General features: G+C 44.2%; 1 protein-coding gene and 1 long non-coding RNA gene across 4 annotated transcripts in view; one reads left to right on the plus strand and one right to left on the minus strand.

The window, feature by feature from the left end:
* The window catches only part of LOC310677779, a 104,264-nt gene that overhangs the window by 13,901 nt on the left and 71,410 nt on the right, over positions 1-18,953 (minus strand). The gene's annotated exons all lie outside the window — the stretch shown is intronic.
* Positions 1-18,953, plus strand: part of BORCS5 (BLOC-1 related complex subunit 5) — a 36,553-nt gene that overhangs the window by 485 nt on the left and 17,115 nt on the right. For 2 of the 3 annotated variants that reach the window (XM_083440971.1, XM_083440972.1), the window contains exons 2-3: positions 1,356-1,499; positions 14,158-14,315. In XM_083440971.1, the coding sequence (XP_083297097.1) occupies positions 1,356-1,499; positions 14,158-14,315 (302 nt within the window). Of the gene's footprint in view, positions 1-1,279; positions 1,500-14,157; positions 14,316-18,953 lie in introns of those variants that run through there. The other variant, XM_083440970.1, reaches the window with a different exon arrangement.

Genomic DNA, 18,953 nt, shown 5'->3' on the forward strand with positions numbered 1-18,953 from the left:
ATGTTCCCTGATCTGCAGCCTGAACTGGTACTCTCTCCTCTGCTATCTGACAGCCCGATCACGTTTCATTCTGCTTACATGTGCAGACTGAGCACCATTCTTTATTTCAGCCTTTTGCAGAACTTTCCTCTAATTCAGGGGTCTGCAACCTTTAAGACAAAAAGAGCCACTTGGACCCGTTTCCGAAGAAAAAACCCTGGGAGCCGCAAAACTGGGAAGGTGACGTCGGGACGGTGAGTGACTAACGCACGCACCGCCCCCATGCAACGTCACAGCCAGTACAGCGCCCGCCACAGTGGGGAGTGTCGGGGCGCACAATGCGCCTCCTCCCCTCGCTAGTATCCGCCCCGGAGCCGCGGCAAAGGTGTAAAAGAGCCACATGCGGCTCCGGAGCCGCGGGTTGCAGACCCCTGCTCTAATTTGTCATTCTCTTTATCTTAGCTGAGTTGACCAGGAAGAGCAAGATAAAATGCCACATTCAGGGCCCAGTCCCATCTCAGGGTCCACTTTACAACTGACACAGTTCATATATATATTTGCAAGTGACACTTTCTGCAAAGTGATGGGCGTGCATGTAAGAATTGGACCTTGGCCTCCCAAAATAGAAGTTACTAGAACTAGAGACAAGAACAGAAAATGTGCAGTGTAATAAGAAATTAAATTTTACAAGTATTATAGTGAGAAATGTATACGGGCAACTCCTGATTTAGGCGCCTCCAAATGATGCATGACGTGCCCAGCCCCGAACCTGGAAGTCTCCTCGAAACATCATAGAGATGTCATGAAAAGGGGCAGAGTGGGCTCCAGAACGGGACTCCCGCACAAAATGATGATGATTGCTTGTAATTCGCTCAGCGGCCTGTTTTGTGAAATCATGGTCTAAAATGGATTTTTGCCTGTCTCAAGCAAGCGAGTGTGCGTGGCTAATTCGTGCCCAAACCCCTGCTCCTTGTGCCACAGGGAAGAGGAAACAACCAACACACTGACTTTGTGTTACATGCAAACCACAAGTGGTAAGCCAAGGTCTGTTCTTGTGGTTTGTTTGGGAGAAGTGCGTGTAGCATTATGTCAGGGGTCTGATTGCTCCCTCTCTGTGGCATAGGGAGAAGGGGGTGCGGGTGAATGAACACGGTGCACTGGCATGTTTCGCATTTACAATAAACTGTGGTCTGCTTTAGACTATGGATTCAAATTATGTGCAAACCAGGCCAATGGACCTTTCTATCACAATAATTGAGTGTGTGGGTGTTTTACGACAACACACTGTTAAGTCATTCTTTTTTGCTGGTACCAGATGAAGGGTAATCCTAGGTGTGCTTTGTGCTTCCTTATACTTGACTGGATATTTTCCCCAGCATCTCCTTCACCGGCCAAGCAGCGAGCTAAAATGGATGATATTGTGGTGGTGGCACAAGGGACGCAGTCTTCGCGGAATGTCAGCAATGACCCAGATGTCATTAAGTTGCAGGAAATCCCAACTTTCCAACCCCTTCTGAAAGGTAAGATATTACATGAAAAAATAAGGTTCCCATGTCTGCCCCCCCACATTCCCCTTTGAGCCTCCTGGTTCATAACAGTGCCGATTTTTGATGATCCCATTTTACTCTTCTCATTTGTTTTGTCATGCATTGCTGAGTCCTCATGCTGCTATAAAGTGGTAGAGAGAACTGGGTAAAACACAAACATGTTTTAATGTATTGATGTGTTAAAGCTAGTGGTTTGTAGTTTGTCCAGGAAGCAGTTATATTTGTGCTTCTAGTTCTGTTGAGTTTTTTGTTCTGCAGTGTGAAGAGATGAACCTTATGGGAGGCTTGGGATAAGGGTGGAGAACCCCTTTTGGACCCAGGATGCAAGTGGCAGGTGGGTCCACAGGCAAGATTGGGCAGGGAGCAATGAATGTACAGCTTCTACAGACACTCACACACTCCTCTGTTTCTCCTCTATCAAGGCAAAAAAGAAGCATTATTGGAGTCCAAGGACACATTCTAGTTAGGCAAAATCCCTCCAGGAGGGTGCAAAATAGATTTGGGGAGAAGGTGTGTGGCTGAGCAGGGAGGTGTAGCCTTGGGGAGAATTCTGTGGACCAGACAGAGGCCTAGAGTGCTGCATTTGGAACCTAGGTGTAAGGCTTCCCACCCCTGGCCTAGGAATAAACTGGGAAACAGTAGTGCTTTAGTTAAGATGGTATTTTGATGCCCATTATCTCAGACTAGGCATCCCCTTGTTCATAATCTGACAGTAAATTCAGTAAACGTTGCTCTTGATTTTCGGGTGCCTGTACTGCCTGCATGCTTTCTTCTGCACTCTTTCAACATCATCTTGATCTGTACATTGGTAAATAAAATGGCAGTTTCCCAGTTTTCTCCATGCCAAAGAGGGGAATCTTAAAAGACCGGGATATGTTTTTTGAAAACGGTATGGAAGTAATTTTAAAATTTGAGTCCATGGGTCCCTTGACCAACTACTGGGGCACAGGAGACCAGTTATGTCACCCCTTGCCTGCAGAGCTGGCAGCCCATCAACCCTTTTTGAACACCCTCCATGGTGGAGTGCTCCCTCCCTCAGCCTCCTCTCTCTTCTTTTTGGAAGTCCTCCGGGCAGCTGCTGCTCCTGGTCTCGAGTCCTGTCCCCCCCCCCCGCCCCAAAGACAGGTGCCTCCTCACACTGCCCCACAGGGGCCAGGGAAGAGGATGCCCCCAGCCTTAGTGGCCCAATGGAGACTGGCCAAAGGTGAATGTGAGACCGGCACTTTACCTAGGGAGGCAGCAGGGGCAGCAGAAGGTACTGCCAGGCCTGCATGGCGTAAAGGCTCCCCTTCAGCTCCCAGGCAGGCTTTGCACACAGCAGGCAAAGAAAGGCCAGCGCAGCGCCTGCCTGCTCCGCCTCCCACTTGGCTGTCCATTCCCAAGAGCAAGGGCTGGCGAGCTGGGCTCCCTCACCCATTTGCTTGCTTACTCAGCTCCTGGCAGCCAGCACCCCATGGTCCAGGGCTGCTGCAACAAACAGCCACACAAGCCTTTGGGAGGCAGAGATGCGAGAGGGCATCACAGGAGGGATGGAAGGAGAGAGGGACAGAGGCCAATTCCTTGCCCGCGGCACCCCTGACCAGCATTCAAGGCACCCCAAGGGGGCCATTGGCGCACTGGTTGAAAACCACTGTTTTAGGCAATCCATATATACTGACATCTGGTGCCAGTTGGGAAGCACTTCAGCCAGTGAACCTTGTTTATTTATTTTGCCTATTCACCAAAATTTATATACTACTTGCTTGTAATAAAACTTCTAAGCATTTTACAAAAAATAGTGAGACATTTTGATTTGGGAATCTGCATTATTGTTATGTTATTGAAACACTAAGATGTGAGTGAGTTTATTTTGTATTTTACTAACAGTCGGAACAGGATGAGTATATAATAGGAATATTCTATTGTGCATGGAATATACAACATAAATGGTAGAAGCATAATTGGAAACACAGCATTTATTAAATGTTCACAAAAACTAGTGCTCGGGGAAAAGTGCACAGCTATTTTCTCTGCCAACTGTTCAGGAGGCCAGGCCTCAAACATGGGCTGGTTCTGGTAACCAGCTCTTGCTTCCAATAGGCAATGCCTCCACAAAGGCAGGTAAGTTCATTCCTTTTTGTACCTGCTACCCAGTGAGACAGTTTTGGAGGGGAGAAGTGGCAGACGTCATGTGAGTGTACACCACCTTGAGCACGTTGGAGAAAAGGAGGGATATGCAATCAATCAATCAATCAATCAATCAATACTGGACTAAGTCAGTGGTTTGACTCTCTACAAAACTCCTTCATATGACCTTTGCATCATTGTGTCTGGCGGCAAGAACAGGAGTCCAATGCAAGTTTAAGACTCCATTAAACTAAAAATAATTTGTGTGGAAGTAAGCACAGTTGAGCATTTTCCCTTTATTGTTGCACATTTGCTGTTTTTTTCTTCATCTGCTGTCTTGCTGCATTACAAAGCAGAGACATTTTCCTCTTGGTTCTGAGGAATCTTCCTTCTCAGTCAGTGGGAAGTTAGAGTAAGCCCTGACAGGAACACACACACACACACACACTCTCTCTCTCCCCCCCCTCCGGATCTCCACCCTTGAGTCTTTCAGTTACCTAACAGTGATCACATTTGGCAAAGAGCCACACTATTATTTTAATTGCATCAGGGTTTTTTTTTAAAAAAGAGGCCTGTAAAACTGCATGGTCTACTTTCGCCCTAAGTTACTGTAAAGACTACGCCCAGAGTGAGATTCATATGCCCAGGCTGCAGAAATGTTGTGAAGTGCCCCAACCAGTTCACCACTGCAGCTCTTCACCACATCAAGCTGTGAGTTGACGTCGTTTTCTGGGATGCCTGGTCTGATATTGTTGATCTTTTCAATTTGCCAATTCCAGTGCAGCCCACAGGGGGCACTCTTCACTGCCTCTGGTGCCTTGCAGCTCCCAAGAGCAGCAGACGTTCAGAGCTCAATAAAAGAATTTTATTTGGTAGGGACTCGCGGTGTTTGCAGCAGAATAGCAATCTGCAAGCTCTAGAGTGGGGATTGAGTGAAGCCCTTTCCGTGTTAAACCCTCATGAAAAATTGGTTTTGTAATCATTTCTAAAACGGAGTGGAAATGAGGGAGACGCTTGGAATGTGGCAGAAAAGCCCACGGCCCCAGATTCAGCCCCCAGTTTATAGTGTTGGGGAGCAGGGCTCAGAAAGAGCTCCCCCAGGACTGGTCAAACTGGACAAATGCCGGGACAATGTGACATGCTTACTTTATTTCTTTTAAGAAATGTGTAGCCTTCTCTTCCTTAGAATAATCCAGGGGTGGAGGTAGTGGTTGGAGTGTCAGTCTAGGACTGGGGAGAGGGTTTTTTTGTTGCTGAGGTTCCTGGGCGTATCAGCGCCACTTTCCGTGGTGTTAAGTACCACCTAGAATCATAGAGTTGGAAGAGACCACAAGGGCCATCGAGTCCAACCCCCTGCCAAGCAGGAAACACCATCAGAACACTCCTGACATATGGTTGTCAAGCCTCTGCTTAAAGACCTCCAAAGAAGGAGACTCCACCTGTAGGTGAGTTTCAGAGTAAGTTCCCTTTTGGCTGATATGGAGATTAGATAGAATCATTATTTGCATCAGCCACTAGCCATAACAATAAAATAAAATAAAATGTACTGAAGATAGAGGTAAAAACTTAACTATAGAAAATACATTTTGGGGGTTTACATCAATAATCAAATAATAGATCTTATTCTAATTGCCCCGCTAAAAACCTTGCAGTTTTTGCTATCACCTGATCATCTTGATCTGCTAAAAGAATGGTTGAGCGACCCGACATGGACAATAGTAGAGGGGTAAGACCACATTCTAGTCCATTCGGTGGGGTTAATTGCATAGCCAATGTCATGCTCCCACTGTTCTTCGATTGCGTCAAGGGGGTTGTGGGATTCTGGAGCAGTATTTTGTACACTGTGGATGCCATCCCTTTGCCGTGTCCCTCTGCTGTCAGGAGAAGGTGGTCCAGGGCCTAATGGCTGCTGATTTTACTGCTGGATTGTTTAAGAAAGCGTATACAGTGGTACCTCGCAAGACGAATGCCTCGGAAGACGAAAAACTCGCAAGACGAAAGAGTTTTTCGTTTTCTGAGTTGCTTCGCAAGACGGATTTCCCTATGGGCTTGCTTTGCAAGACGAAACGTCTTGCGCCTTTTTTTTTTAACCGCCAATGCATTCCTATGGGAAACCATCAATACACAGCAGTGCTTCGCAAGACGAAAAAACTCACAAGACGAAAAAACTCGCAGAACAAATTAATTTCGTCTTGCGAGGCCCCACTGTAGTTGACAATGTGTTAGCCAAGGTATTTGGGTGTCCCCTAGTTTGTCTTGTATTTCTTGTGTTGGTATGGGTTTGTTGTTTTTGTAGAAGTCTTTTAGGCAGTGCAGGCCTTCGGCTTGCCAGGTGTTTATCTGGAGGTTTTGTGCTGCGTGTTGGAATAGTGGGTGTTAGGCCAGGGGGTTAATGGGGATGGGGATAGTTTGCCTACTTTTCACTCCCTGTGTGAATCTGTTCAGTGTTGTGGGGATTTTCTTTAGTTTGTTTTGGAGAAATGGGTGTGCTGTTGTGGAGATGTTTTCAACGGTGTCTCTCTCCAAGACCCTTCCAAGACTCGTTTTCTAGAATATACGGGATTACGTGGTATACTTGGTTGGCGATGTAACATAATTCCGTGTTGGGGATTCCCTATCCTCCTTCTGAAGAGGCGAGGTGCAGGTATTTAGGGCTTATTCTTGGCTCTTTGTGTGATAAAATAAACGAGTGTAGTTTTTTCTGCCACTTCTGGAATTGGTTGGAGGAATCCAGATTGGGAGGATTTGGAATCAATAGGTTAGCTTTGAGAGAGTGATCATTTTGATCATGGCTATTTTGTCTGAGAAGGTGAAGTTGGCACTGTTCCATTTCCTCAAGTAACTGTTGATTTGTCGCCACAGGGGCTTGTAATTGTGGAGGTATAATTTGTTGAGGTTTCTGGTTATTTGAACCCCTAGGTACCTGAATTTGGTGCGGCAAAGTTTTATCTTTGTGATGTTGGTGAATTCCTTTTGGGTATGCGGTGTGTGTGTGTGTGTTGAAGCACATAGCCTCAGTTTTTGCAAAGTTTACTTGCAGGCCCGACACCATTGCGGATGTGTTGAGTTGCTGTGTTTATGGGGTCTGGTGTCGTGACCATCAGGTTGACCTGCGACCCTAGTTTATAGGTTTTACCTTTTATTTCCACACCCTTGATATCTGGGGCTGCTCAGAGTTGGATTGCAAGGGGTTCCAGGGCCAAGATGAATAGGAAGGGAGACAGTGGGCATCCCTGTCTTGTGCCTCTTGGGATTGCTATGGTATTGGAGTCCATATTGTTAATTCTGCATTTTGCTTAGGTTTGAGAGTAAATTTGTAGGAAGTTGGGCCCAAATTTCATGTTAGTTAATACTGCTAATAGATATTTCAACTCTAAGCAATCAAAGGCTTTAAATATGTCTAGGGACCTGATTGCCAGTGGGAGTTTGGTCGTTTTGCTGTGTTCTACCAGATTCAATAGTTTCCTCCTGGGGTCTGTTACGTTGCAACCAGGAACAAAGCCTGCCTGATCTGGGGTGATAAGTTTGTGGAGGAAGATTTTTAGGTGGTTAGATTGATGTGAATATCTTGTAGTCTTGGTTTATCAATGAGATTGGTTTGTATGATTCTATTTTGAGGCTATCTTTGAGTGCTTTTGGGATAGAGACTATTTTGGAAGAGGCCCAGGTTTTGGGGAGGGGGCCCTTTTTATTGATGTCGTTAAATAGGCGGGTCATGTAAGGCATCAGGGGTTCTTTGATTTCCCCCCTATAATTCTGCTGTACAGCCATTCGGGCCTGGGGCTTTGTGTGGTTTCAGGTTTTTGAGTACCGTCTCTATTGCCTCTGGGGTGAGAGGGCTCTCCGTGAATTCTTGTTCCTCTGCAGATAAGGTTGGCATGGTCAGCCCTGTTAGGAGTCTTCTGATTTCTTGTTCTGTTGGGTTGCAGGAGGTGTATAGGTTGGCATAAAATTCTGAGGTTATTTCTTTGCTGGAGGATGCCTTATTACCGTCTTTTTAAGTGACACAGTGTATTCCTGTTTTGAGTGATTTTTTTCCTGCATCTATTTGCTAATAGTCTGGAGTTCTTCCCTCTATATTCGTAAAAGCATTGTTTAGAGTATAGGATGTTAATCATTGTTTTATTGATTTCTAGAGAGTCAATTTCCCTTCTTTTTTGTTGTATAAGTTTAAGGAGTTTTATGAGTTTAAGTTTTTTTTGGCTCCTGTTTTTTTTTTTTTTTTTTGAAGGGATGCCCTAATAATCCATTGACTTTATAAAAAGTGTGTGTGGCACACAAATTGCTGCTAAGGAAAAGCAGTCTTATAAAACCTCAAAAGGCAAGTTAAAAAAAAATCTATGAAAACCTCTAGTTCAAAGGATTATTAACAAAGCTATAAAAAATGCAGCCATACCAACCTCAGAAGTTTGAAGCTGCGAAACTATTTTCAGGGCGTATACCAAGCCAAGTGAATCTCGATCATTTGCCAGATACATACATTGCATTTCTGTAGTTTCCTAGAGATTTTGTGAATCCTAAATATTTCCAATCACAGCTTCCCTTTTCTTATATATGATTTGATTCTGCATCTTAAAGAATGGGTCAATTAAAAGAAACCAACCAACCCATAAGCCCCTAATCTGTATAGATACATTGGGGGGGGGGGTTAGCAGTTAATAGCATGTTGTCAATTCCTAATCTTTCTCTTCTGTTCCTCCATTGATGACATTCCTAATCGAAAAACATTTTGAATTGTTGGGGTCCCTTGCCATAGGGCATTGAACCATTGAATATTGGCTTGCTTGCAGAGGCCACAGTGCAAAGGCTCTAATGCCAATGAAACAGTGCGGTTTGAAATGGGCTGATAGTGGGACCACTCAGATAACATTTCCAGACCTTCCAGGCAGCATCATGGCCGGGCCTGGGATAGCTCAGGCAATGTAGCAGTAGAGCTCGGTTGTGGGTTCGAGCCCCACATTGGGTCAAAGATTCCTTCATTGCAGGGGTTTGGACTAGATGACCTTTGTGGTCCCTTCCAATTCTATGGTTCTGTGAGGGAATGAAGGGATAGATGAAGACAGTGCCAAATTGATGTTGCAAAACTTAAAGTGCTTCCTCTGATTTAGATTAACTTCCTCCTCTCCCAGGACTCTTGTTAACCGCAAAGGGGGCAAAAAAGAAGATATAGCAGCTCTTGTGTTAAAAACTTAAGAGTGTAACAACTTGTACAAAGATGTGAAAAGATGCTGGCTTTTTGGTGTGCTGCTGAAGTCAAAATGTATCCCTGTTGGTGTTAGTTTCAGACTTCTGAGGGTTGAAGCCAACCTGATTCTGAAGAAATGTCACTTTGCCCTCTGAAGCTTATGCATTGTATATATTGAAATTCTGCTCATTCTCCCTAGGCTAGTAGTGTTCCTGCCTTAGCAGAATGCACACAGAGAGAGAGAGAGAGTGCTGATGGAGAAAGTTTTTCTCAGTATTTCTGTTGTGATCATTAAACCCCTGAGCTGCACTCCCTCACCCATCTGCCTGCATCTCTGCCCTTAGACAGTTTTCCTGCAAGAAAGATTTAAATTCTTCTGCGGCAGGTGATATTGCCTTTCATTTCACCAAAATTTTAGTTTACTCGTTAAGTATGGCATTGTAGGAGTATTTTGCTACCTATACAATAAAAATTGAGACATTTCGCTAAAACTTGCTGCACAATTTATCATGTGCCTGCAAGGGACCTTGATATGATCATGACAGTAATACCCCTCTTAATTTTCTTTTGCATCCAGCAAGTCTCATCCTGACAGATCTACATAGTCAGAGAACCTGTACATGTCCAGAATTGTTACCTGACAAGCAGTGTGTGTGGCTGGGGGCTGTTGTAGCAATAGAAGACAAGGATGCACAACCTCTTGCTGTTCTTGTGTTGTTCATCTGCTGTCATGGCTGTGTCTGAACTGTACACCTTCAGCCTGCAGCTGTGGCCCCACACAGTTCAGTGCTCTCCATGCAAAAAGAGAAAGAGTCCTTGCAAATAGAAAGCTAGCTCAAACCATTCTGCCCCCCCCCCCATCTAGAGTTCTGTGGAGGATATTTTTTTATGAAAGAACATTCAGTCATATGAACAGTCAGAAGTGGTACAGCCCAGACACAGATTTACCAAGTTAGTGAGAAACTACTAAATCAGTTTTGTAGTGTGCTGGAAATATGGTCATAATTATGATGAGCCTTAAATGTTCTGCCTCTAGTCAAATTTTTAGGTATTTATTTTAGGCTTGTTGCTGTTTAAATGTGCAAATGAATAGTGACCAGTTCCTTTGCTGTGTCATCTTGTAGGGACTTCATAACTCTATTTTGCACTTGCATAAAATGATTTGGTTTGTGTCAGATGGCTGTTGCGGTTGCTCAAGAGTAACCAGGCAGGACTCCGGCCTGTCTTTTACAGGCTTTATTTTGGTGCAAACTATTTACAGTAAAGAGCGTCATAAGTTCATGTCTGGCTCAGTCGCTAGCAGAATCCGGGAGTGGTCTGTTTTTGTACCTCCCCCAACATAAAAGTTTCGTTACCCCCAGACGTTTCCGCCCCTCCCTGCGCAGGACGGGCAATGGCAAGGGCGTGCTTCCCTCCTCTTGGCTTGCTCAGGAGCGGTGTTGAGGCTCTCCCTAGCATCCTCTGGTCCTTGCCTCTCTTCTCCACTGGAGGTGGGGCTTTCCTCCTCCCCAGAAGAGGAACTGCTTCGCAAGATTTTCGGAGGCTCCCTGTGACACAACTGCCCTTCTATCTCTTGCCTCTGAGGCGATGGCAGTTCTCTGACAGTTTGACTCTTGTAAAAATGTTGTTCATAGGGAGGGTGATTTATTTGATAGTTTTAATCTTGGGTGTAATCCTGTATTGCATTTTTGACCATCTCTTGCTTCAGTATTGCACATTCCTTATGCAAAAAGACTCAAAAGTCACACTTGCTGTTGGGGGGGGCGAGGGGGGAACGAGTCCTAATTCCTGACAAAAGGCGTCTCCTAAAGACTGGTGCAGGGACCTGAAAGTGTCACCTCTTTATTTTTAATGCTTCTTCCAGTATAATGACTTCTTGCATGAGCAAACCAAGTAAAGAATAATGAAAAAGAAGCAGCAAATGTAGCCAGCAACAAGATGCCAATAACCTTGAGACTTTGAAACTTTGCAAATGTTTGCTTGAGTGAAATTCTCCTGTGTATCACCAAATAAGAATGAGCTGAGGTCACTCTTGGCAAGAGTAGGGCTCTTCCCCCCCCCCCCTCTGCACAAACAGCATAACATGAGAAGCAGGGAGGGGGTGAAGGAAGGGGGCAGGGAAAGGAATCAAGGAGGACTGGATAACATTGCAGACATAATTCTTGTTTGAACATATTATATACAAAAAAGCAGCTTGCTTTGTTTGCTTTGTTTGCAGGCTTTGAGTACATAAATATACAAAAATTAGGGATGCTTTTGCTGTCTTTCTACGCCATAGTATAACCATGGCACAGAATTCCCTACTTAAAGTTGCATAATTCTTTGTGGTTCTTGTCCGGTGATATTTTGGGGGCTGCCCTGATTTAAGTCTCCACTCCAGCAAAATTGCCAAAATTCAACAGCAAAATTTTGCCAGGCTTATGAAACTCATGGCAATTGCCGTTTGTGAGTAGTCAGCTGGCCACCTGATAGCTTGAGCCAGCCTCTGGCATCTGGGCCTGAGAAGCCCCTGCTCCTAAAGAATTTTTCTGCTTTGTCACTTTCTCCTTTGTGAGATGAGGCACAGACCCCAAAGCCCCTTAAAACTTTCCTATATGCACCCTGTGAGCAGCAACGCAATTATGGCCGTTAGGCACGTCAGGTGTCTGCACTGGCAAGTGGAAGCCCGGGAACGCAAAACCAGCAGCTGCCACCAAGTTACAGACAGGCATCCAGACACACACCGAGAGATGCCAAGCCAAACAAGAGAGAGTGGCGGAGCAGTATCTGTAAAGCCATGACAGCAAGGCATTTGCGGAAGTTCAAGGGGAAGGGTACACGAGCAGCTCCCCAGTGGCTGTTTGGCAAACTAGTTTTATTTTTATTTGTTTTATTTTTAAAATTTCTATACTGCTTTATATTTTTAAGCAAACTCTCAGAGTGGTTTACAGCATATTAATTCAATAAAACATAAATAAAAGAATCTGTATACTCTGTATACAGAGTATACAGTCAAAGCAACATAACAGAAAACTAAAATATTTTCTTAAAGATTTCAAAATAAAACATTACAAAGGAGGTCAACCACAGAATACATATTTAACATAGTGGGGCTGGTAAGTGTGGGCCTAACTCCGAAGTCCAGGTGGAAAGGGCCTTGCGGGGAGCGGCCTACACCCCCCCACAGCCAGGCGATATTCCTCCAGCCCCATGAGGAGCCTCTTCAGTGGGGCTGGTAAGTGTGGGCCTCGCCCCCTAGGCCAGGTGGAAAGGGCCTTGCGGAGAGCGGCCTTCATTCCTCACAGCCAGGCGATGTTCCTAGCTGCAGATCAGGCACCTGGTGGCACAGGTTTTTATTTTCCTTAAGCTTCCAGTGCTTCCCGGGGAGTTTTGCCCCTTGAATTAAATTTTGCATGCACAGTTTCACATTTGCCCCCACAGCCGTTTACTTTGTGAGTAAAGGTAAAGTACAAATTAGACTCCCCCAAAAGAGCCCTCTCTGTGTTTCCCTGGAAGGGATGGCGGAGTGCTTCCTGACTGGACTCAGGAAGAACTACTCAGGAAGAATTGGTTGGGGAAGAATTACTTGATCCCAGGAAGGGAAGATTCAGTGTAGGCAATTAGGGTAGAGAAGTGCAGTATATGATGTAGGGACACAGCAGGCACCCTCTTCTGTGGGTGGGCCCTCAAGAGGCTTTTTAAATATGTAATTTAATTTACGTGGCACCAGCACTTCTCTAACAGCACACTGGATTGGGAATAAATAGTCTAAACTACCTCACTCTTTATTTAGAAACTGAATAGCCAGAGGTGCTGTGTGTGAGAGAGTAAAACAGCTTTATGACTATTGAATGTGGGGAAGGGGAGGGGAAATGGAATATGATTGTTAGCAGACCTTCTGCATGGCTTTTCCTTTTTATAATTCAGCCACCCATGTTGTCTCTGCCTCCCAGAATATGATTGCAAATAGACACTTGGAAAAGCTGAGAATACGTTGCTGTTTTAAAAAACGAATAAAGCAAGGAAATAGTGTTACTGTTCTCCTGTTAATGTAAGAGGCAACAATTTCAACATTTTTTTCTAGCAGCATGAGTAGAGCATGCTTGCAAATTACGTGGGGTGATGTCCTGGGGTTTGCTCCTAAAGCCAAAATCTTGTAGTCAAAGCGCATTGGGTTCAATGATGGGCGGGATTGGCAAAGCCTTTTTTTAAAAAAAAACAAAACTCCACCCTCTTTTGCTTCCCCCCTTTTTTACATTTTTTGCCATATGTGTATAGCTGAATGCACACAAGTTAAATGTGCATCAGTTGTGGGCTTACTGTATTCCTAATGGAAGATTTTTACATGCATGATGAGTAATTACTAGCGAAGTGTCAGTCACTCGTTTCCAGAGAGTTCTGCCCAAAGCAATAGTTATACCTCGAGTTGAAATAGCTTCGGGATAAGTATTTTTGGGTTGTGCGCTGCGGTGACCCGGAAGTAATGGAGCACGTTACTTCCGGGTTTTGCCGTTCGCGCATGCACAGACGGTCAAAATGACGTCACGCGCATGTGCGGAAGAGGCGAATCGCGACCTGCACGCACGCGGGTTGTGTTCGCTTCTGGATGCGAACGGGGCTTCGGAATGGATCCCATTCGCATCCAGAGGTACCACTGTATACAACATGTGGCCTGACAAAACACAGTAAAACACAATAAAGAAATAAATGCTGCAAACAGGCAAGAACACCACCCCAGCAGAAATGGTCTGGTTTCTTTGGAGTCACAATAATAGTTTTGCAACACACAGAGTGGCCCTTCATGCACTGGCTGGAAGGAAAGAGAGAAAGGAAAAGGGAGTTAGACAAAATCATTGTGGTGATTCGGAGGTGTTTAGTCCATCAGGTCATTTTTTCAATACCATGCCCCCACCCCCCGGACAGTCAGCTGACATCACTCTGATGGGTGGGGGACATGAGCTGATGGGCAGAGGGTAGTGTTCAATTTTGTGTAAGCTGCGTATACAGTATCAGGTTTACTCAAGTTCCCATTGCAGGCAGGTTTCCCACATCTAACGCAGTGCAAACGCCTTCCTGATCAAGATGAAGCCCCCCCCCCCTCCATTTTAGCAGTGTCTTGCTGCCTGCAAGGTGCTTTGAAGGCCTTTGTATCCTACATGATAGATCACCAGTAAGCTGTTGAGCTGCTTCTGGATTTGTCTTTGTGTAACATAGTAAATGGCACTAAGAACAGGCTGATTACAACTGGGGATTTATGTGGAGATGCTGTTACATGTGTTTTGTTTTTGATCACACCAATCCCTTTGCTAGTTCTGCTGTTAGCCATTTTAGTAAATTCCTTTGCTGTCAATTTTCTTCTAGGTCTTCTCAGTGGGCAGACAGCTCCTACCAACATAAAACTGGAGAAACTGGATTCTCAGCAAGTTCTACAGCTCTGCCTGCGATACCAAGACCACCTTCACCAATGCGCAGAAGCGGTTGCCTTTGACCAGAATGCTTTAGTCAAACGGATCAAAGAGGTATGGAATATGCTGGGGTTGGAGAAGCAAAGGGGGTTCTGTGAAGCCCTCTTCAACAGCCCTTTTGAGGCAAGAAAAGCCCTTCAGCTTTCCCACTTTATTCCCCCCACCTCTCATTTGTAACATGACTGGAGAAAACTGCTCTATAATTATGTCTCTCTGAGGGAGAGAACAGTAGTTTAAAGCAGGTTAAAGTCCTATTTACACTAGTTGTGTCGGACCAAAGTGGTGGTGTTACTAGGCGTTGCCATGCTCCACCCCTCTTCCCACCAGCATCCGCTCTAAGCTGCTTCTGTCACAGCTTTCCTCAGTTCCATCCACGCAAAGGTCCATCTGCCTCTTCAGCCACGGAAGCCCCTCTTACCAGCTTTATTGAGGGAACCCCTTTATGGAGAGGAGGAATCCTCAGTCCAGGCTGTCGTATGCGTTTTGGTCATCATTTTTGTTTTGATATTTTGCTTGGTTTAATGTATTTTTATTACACTTCATTGCATTGTAAATTACATCATGGAGACTTTATTTTTTTAGTAAAAAGTGATATACAAGTTAGATAAATCAAAGCAAGCTGCACTTTCCATTCTTCAGCTGCAGTCCTACTTTCTTCGTGTATCATCTGTTTTAGATTATAAACTCCTGTAAATACTGACCAGTTGCTTGATTGTGAACATCTCCTTGCTGTTGTAGATGCTTGATAGTTGGCATTAATATTGCATTTGAGCAAATATGTGGAGAAAATCATTGACCAGTGAATGTTGTTATCACTTAGATTGTTAGATCATTGGCTTGTATTACACAATTCAACATACTCTGTTCTAAACAGGTAATAATTGTGCAAATGTCACAATCAGTATTTCTGCCCAACTTCCTTTTGCAAACCAGATTGTACCACTGTGTCTTTTCTCTCTTATTTTTCTCCCTTTCTTAAAATAAGCAATGAACATAACATGCTATTTTTATTGGGTGGTTGCTTAATCTTTACTTACTTTCCATACAGGGCAGCCAAGATTCATAGCTAGCATGACTCAGAACTCAGAACTTCCATATGGCTAGATGAACAATAATGTGATTCACTGCATTTATTAAATGCCTGCAATCATTTCATGCTGTGTTGAATCCCAGTTCAGATGTGAACCGTTTTTATTTTTTTAAAGTATTTTGGTCAACACATAATCTGAAGCCAACTAATTACACAAGGTGTGAATGTATCTGCAGATGTTGATGACGCAGATTACTTCGATATCCAGCAATTTTTTTAATTGCCAACTTGAAGAAACTGTGCTAATTCAAATAAAGCCTGTAAACCTTCCTGAAACTAGATTCATCTTTCTGTCACTCTCTTGCTTTTAGCTTGAGTGGAGAACTAACAGGGAAGTCTATCTGCCAACAGAGGGAAACAAAACAGCTTGTACAGTGGTACCTCAGGTTAAGTACTTAATTCGTTCCAGAGGTCCGTTCTTAACCTGAACCTGTTCTTAACCTGAAGCACCACTTTAGCTAATGGGGCCTCCTGCTGCCGCGGCGCCACCGTTGCATGATTTCTGTTCTCATCCTGAAGCAAAGTTCTTAACCTAAAGCACTATTTCTGGGTTAGCAGAGTCTGTAACCTGAAGCGTATGTAACCTGAAGCGTATGTAACCTGAGGTACCACTGTATTATTATTATTATTATTATTATTATTATTATTATTATGAGTGGAAACTAATCTTCAGGCAGTAGTAGACTAATCTTGTGGCAGTAGTAGACTGATATATATATATATATAGAGAGAGAGAGAGAGAGAGAGTAACATAATTTTATTAAAAGTTTATGGTGTGCATGGTATAAAAGTAAAAAATGTAGGTAATAACAGAGAGTCATAAAACTAGAAGGAAACAATAATTAATAGTGCAAGTCTGACACACTTAACTACTGTCAGTTCTTACCAGATGACCCCTCAAATACTGTGGTTTGGGACTGCACCTTGTAGCAGCAGTTTTTGACTAGCAGCGGAAGCCAAAATGAAATGACACATAGACACTGCTTCCCCCCCCCCAGGGTGTACTCAAGGGTACGCAGTACCCGAACCTCTTTTGGGGGGGGGGGGGTTAAAAAGTGTAACACTTACTGTAACAACTTCATTATGAGTTCCGGTACCTATTTTTCTAGGAAAAAAAGAGATGACATATGGTCTGGTGAAAAATATGAATATGAAAGATTTCCATGATTGTTGCTTCCTCCACATCTTGCTGGCATTCGGTTTATGTTTAGCAGCATACAATTCCAGGATGAACAATTCCAGTGATTTGCGCTCAATGGTATTTTTCTTCAGACATGATGTCTGGACTGCCACCGACCTGTCCTGTAGCAGAATAATGCCATGGTCCCATTGGAAAAGGTTCCCAAGCTCAACGTGGTTCAGGTTGCTGGTGAAGAAAGGACCATCTAGAGAGGGAGCAGGAAACCTAAGAGGTCATCTCATCTGCCCCGTCAGCCACTGTATCCTGCAGACACCCTCTTCTTAGGAAGTCTGTTCTGCACGATGGTGTCGGAGGAAGTTACCCATCACATGTCACACAAATGCCATATCTTAGTGCCCTTTAGGTACTTGTTGAAGACTTTTCTCTATCAGCGAGTCTTATAAGTGGATATTGGTATCCACGTTCATATCTGCATTGGATTTGAAATTGATTTTTTATATTGTAATAGTTTTTGGTAGTTTTTTTGAATAGTTTTGTATGTAATTGGCTTTTTGTTTTAAAAATTGTTTTATTTATGTTAATTGCTTTTGAGTTATCTCATAGGAAGTGATTCATGAATGAAACAATAATGTTTATTTTTTAACAACAGCAGCCTTCACGCCAGATTCCCCCAAGCATTCATGCTCCTGGCTTATTCCCTGAAAACAGAGTAGTAGTTTAGACATGCTTTGAGGAATTGTGGTAACAGAATTACAGACAGGAAGAGAGCTCTCTCCATGGGACTGCCTGTACTGGCTATCTGAACTGGAGGCCAGTGCAGTGCAGAGAGGCATTTGTCACATAATGTGTCTGTTTTCAGCGCCTGTCCTACACAGCAGTAATTAAGGTGCCCAGTTGTTGTATGTAACTCACTGGAGCTGTAGACCCTGTAAGTAAACACCAGCCAAATTCAGTAGTAAAGAATGAGAGATTGGCACTGTGCCACTTCCCAGAAACAGAGTTACTATTTAGCTCCAAAGAATAGAGCGGGATGTTATTTGTGGCGTAACTTTTTTAAAAATTGGAGTTGACTTTCCATTACCTCAGAAGCTTATACAAACCGGAAAATAAATGCTCTGGGCACTATGCACACACCACAACTACACCCACCCAGCCCATAAATGGTTTCTACTAAAGCCAATAAATTGCTTCTTTGAAGCATAATTGTGGTGAGCGGGGCACAGCAGGGAAGAGGCTGGCAACAGCCCTGAAATCACCTACCTGCACTGTAGTTAGGCTCGAAAAAGCCTGTCTACTGGGGTCCCTTCCAACCATCCAGTTCTGTGATCTTATGATTAAAATACTCCAAGAAATAAATAAACGGGCTTCTCTGTGGCAGTCACTGGAAAGGGCTCCAGGGGTGGCCATCCCACAGAAAGTTTGGTATGTGCCCTGTGGCCCAAGCCCCATTCACCAGGTGAGACCCGGTGGGCTGAAGGATGGCTCCTCAGTGGCAAGGGCTTGAGTACATGACTGCACGTCTGAGGGATCTAGGCCGGCCACCTCAACGCCTCCCTTGCTCCGCCTTGGACTCTGGGCAGGCGGAGGGTGGCGGAGGCAAGGCTGGGCTGTGCGCCTAGTGGGAAGCACACAGCCTCTAGGCAGGCTGAGGTGCGCACAGGCCAGCAGAGGCCTAGGAAGGTCAAGTGCTGCTCCAGAGAAGCGGACACGGAGCAATGGATCCAAACTACAAGAAAGAAGATTCCACCTAAACATTAGGAAGAACTTCCTGACAGTAAGAGCTGTTCGACAGTGGAATTTGCTGCCAAGGAGTGTGGTGGAGTCTCCTTCTTTGGAGGTCTTTAAGCAGAGGCTTGACAACCATATGTCAGGAGTGCTCTGATGGTGTTTCCTGCTTGGCAGGGGGTTGGACTCGATGGCCCTTGTGGTCTCTTCCAACTCTATGATTCTATGATTCTATGAAGTGGTACCCGGTGCAGAAAATTTCTTGTCACCTCCCCCCCATTGTGTTTTTTTCACCTGCAAAAATGGTTTTACGTTATCTGAGCCTCTGATAACAAGCAGGTGACTATGGACAGATACTTAAATCTACAGGATGGATTGTGTTTTGGCTTGTGGTATTTTATTTATATTTATTGTTTGTTTATTTATTTAATAAAATTTATTTTAAAAAACCAAAAAAAAAAAATCACAGCAGTAAAATCAGGAAAAAATAACAATCCTACTTTAAAACGTACAAAAGCTAAAATATTAAGATTAAAATTACTTCAGCTTCCTAAGCATCCAGGTATGCTTGCCTTAAGAAGAATGCTTTTAGCAGGTGCCTGAAAAGAGTCTAGCAAAGGCACATGCTTTGTTGAAATTTCAGCCTTCACAACATAGGAAAACGGCTAAGTAAACAGCTATTTTCATGGAGGAGGGTCAAGATACTAACTGATATGCATGAAATTTCATATGTAGC

Source organism: Podarcis tiliguerta, assembly GCF_965153285.1.
Source record: "Podarcis tiliguerta genome assembly, chromosome: 5".
NCBI lineage: Eukaryota > Metazoa > Chordata > Lepidosauria > Squamata > Lacertidae > Podarcis > Podarcis tiliguerta.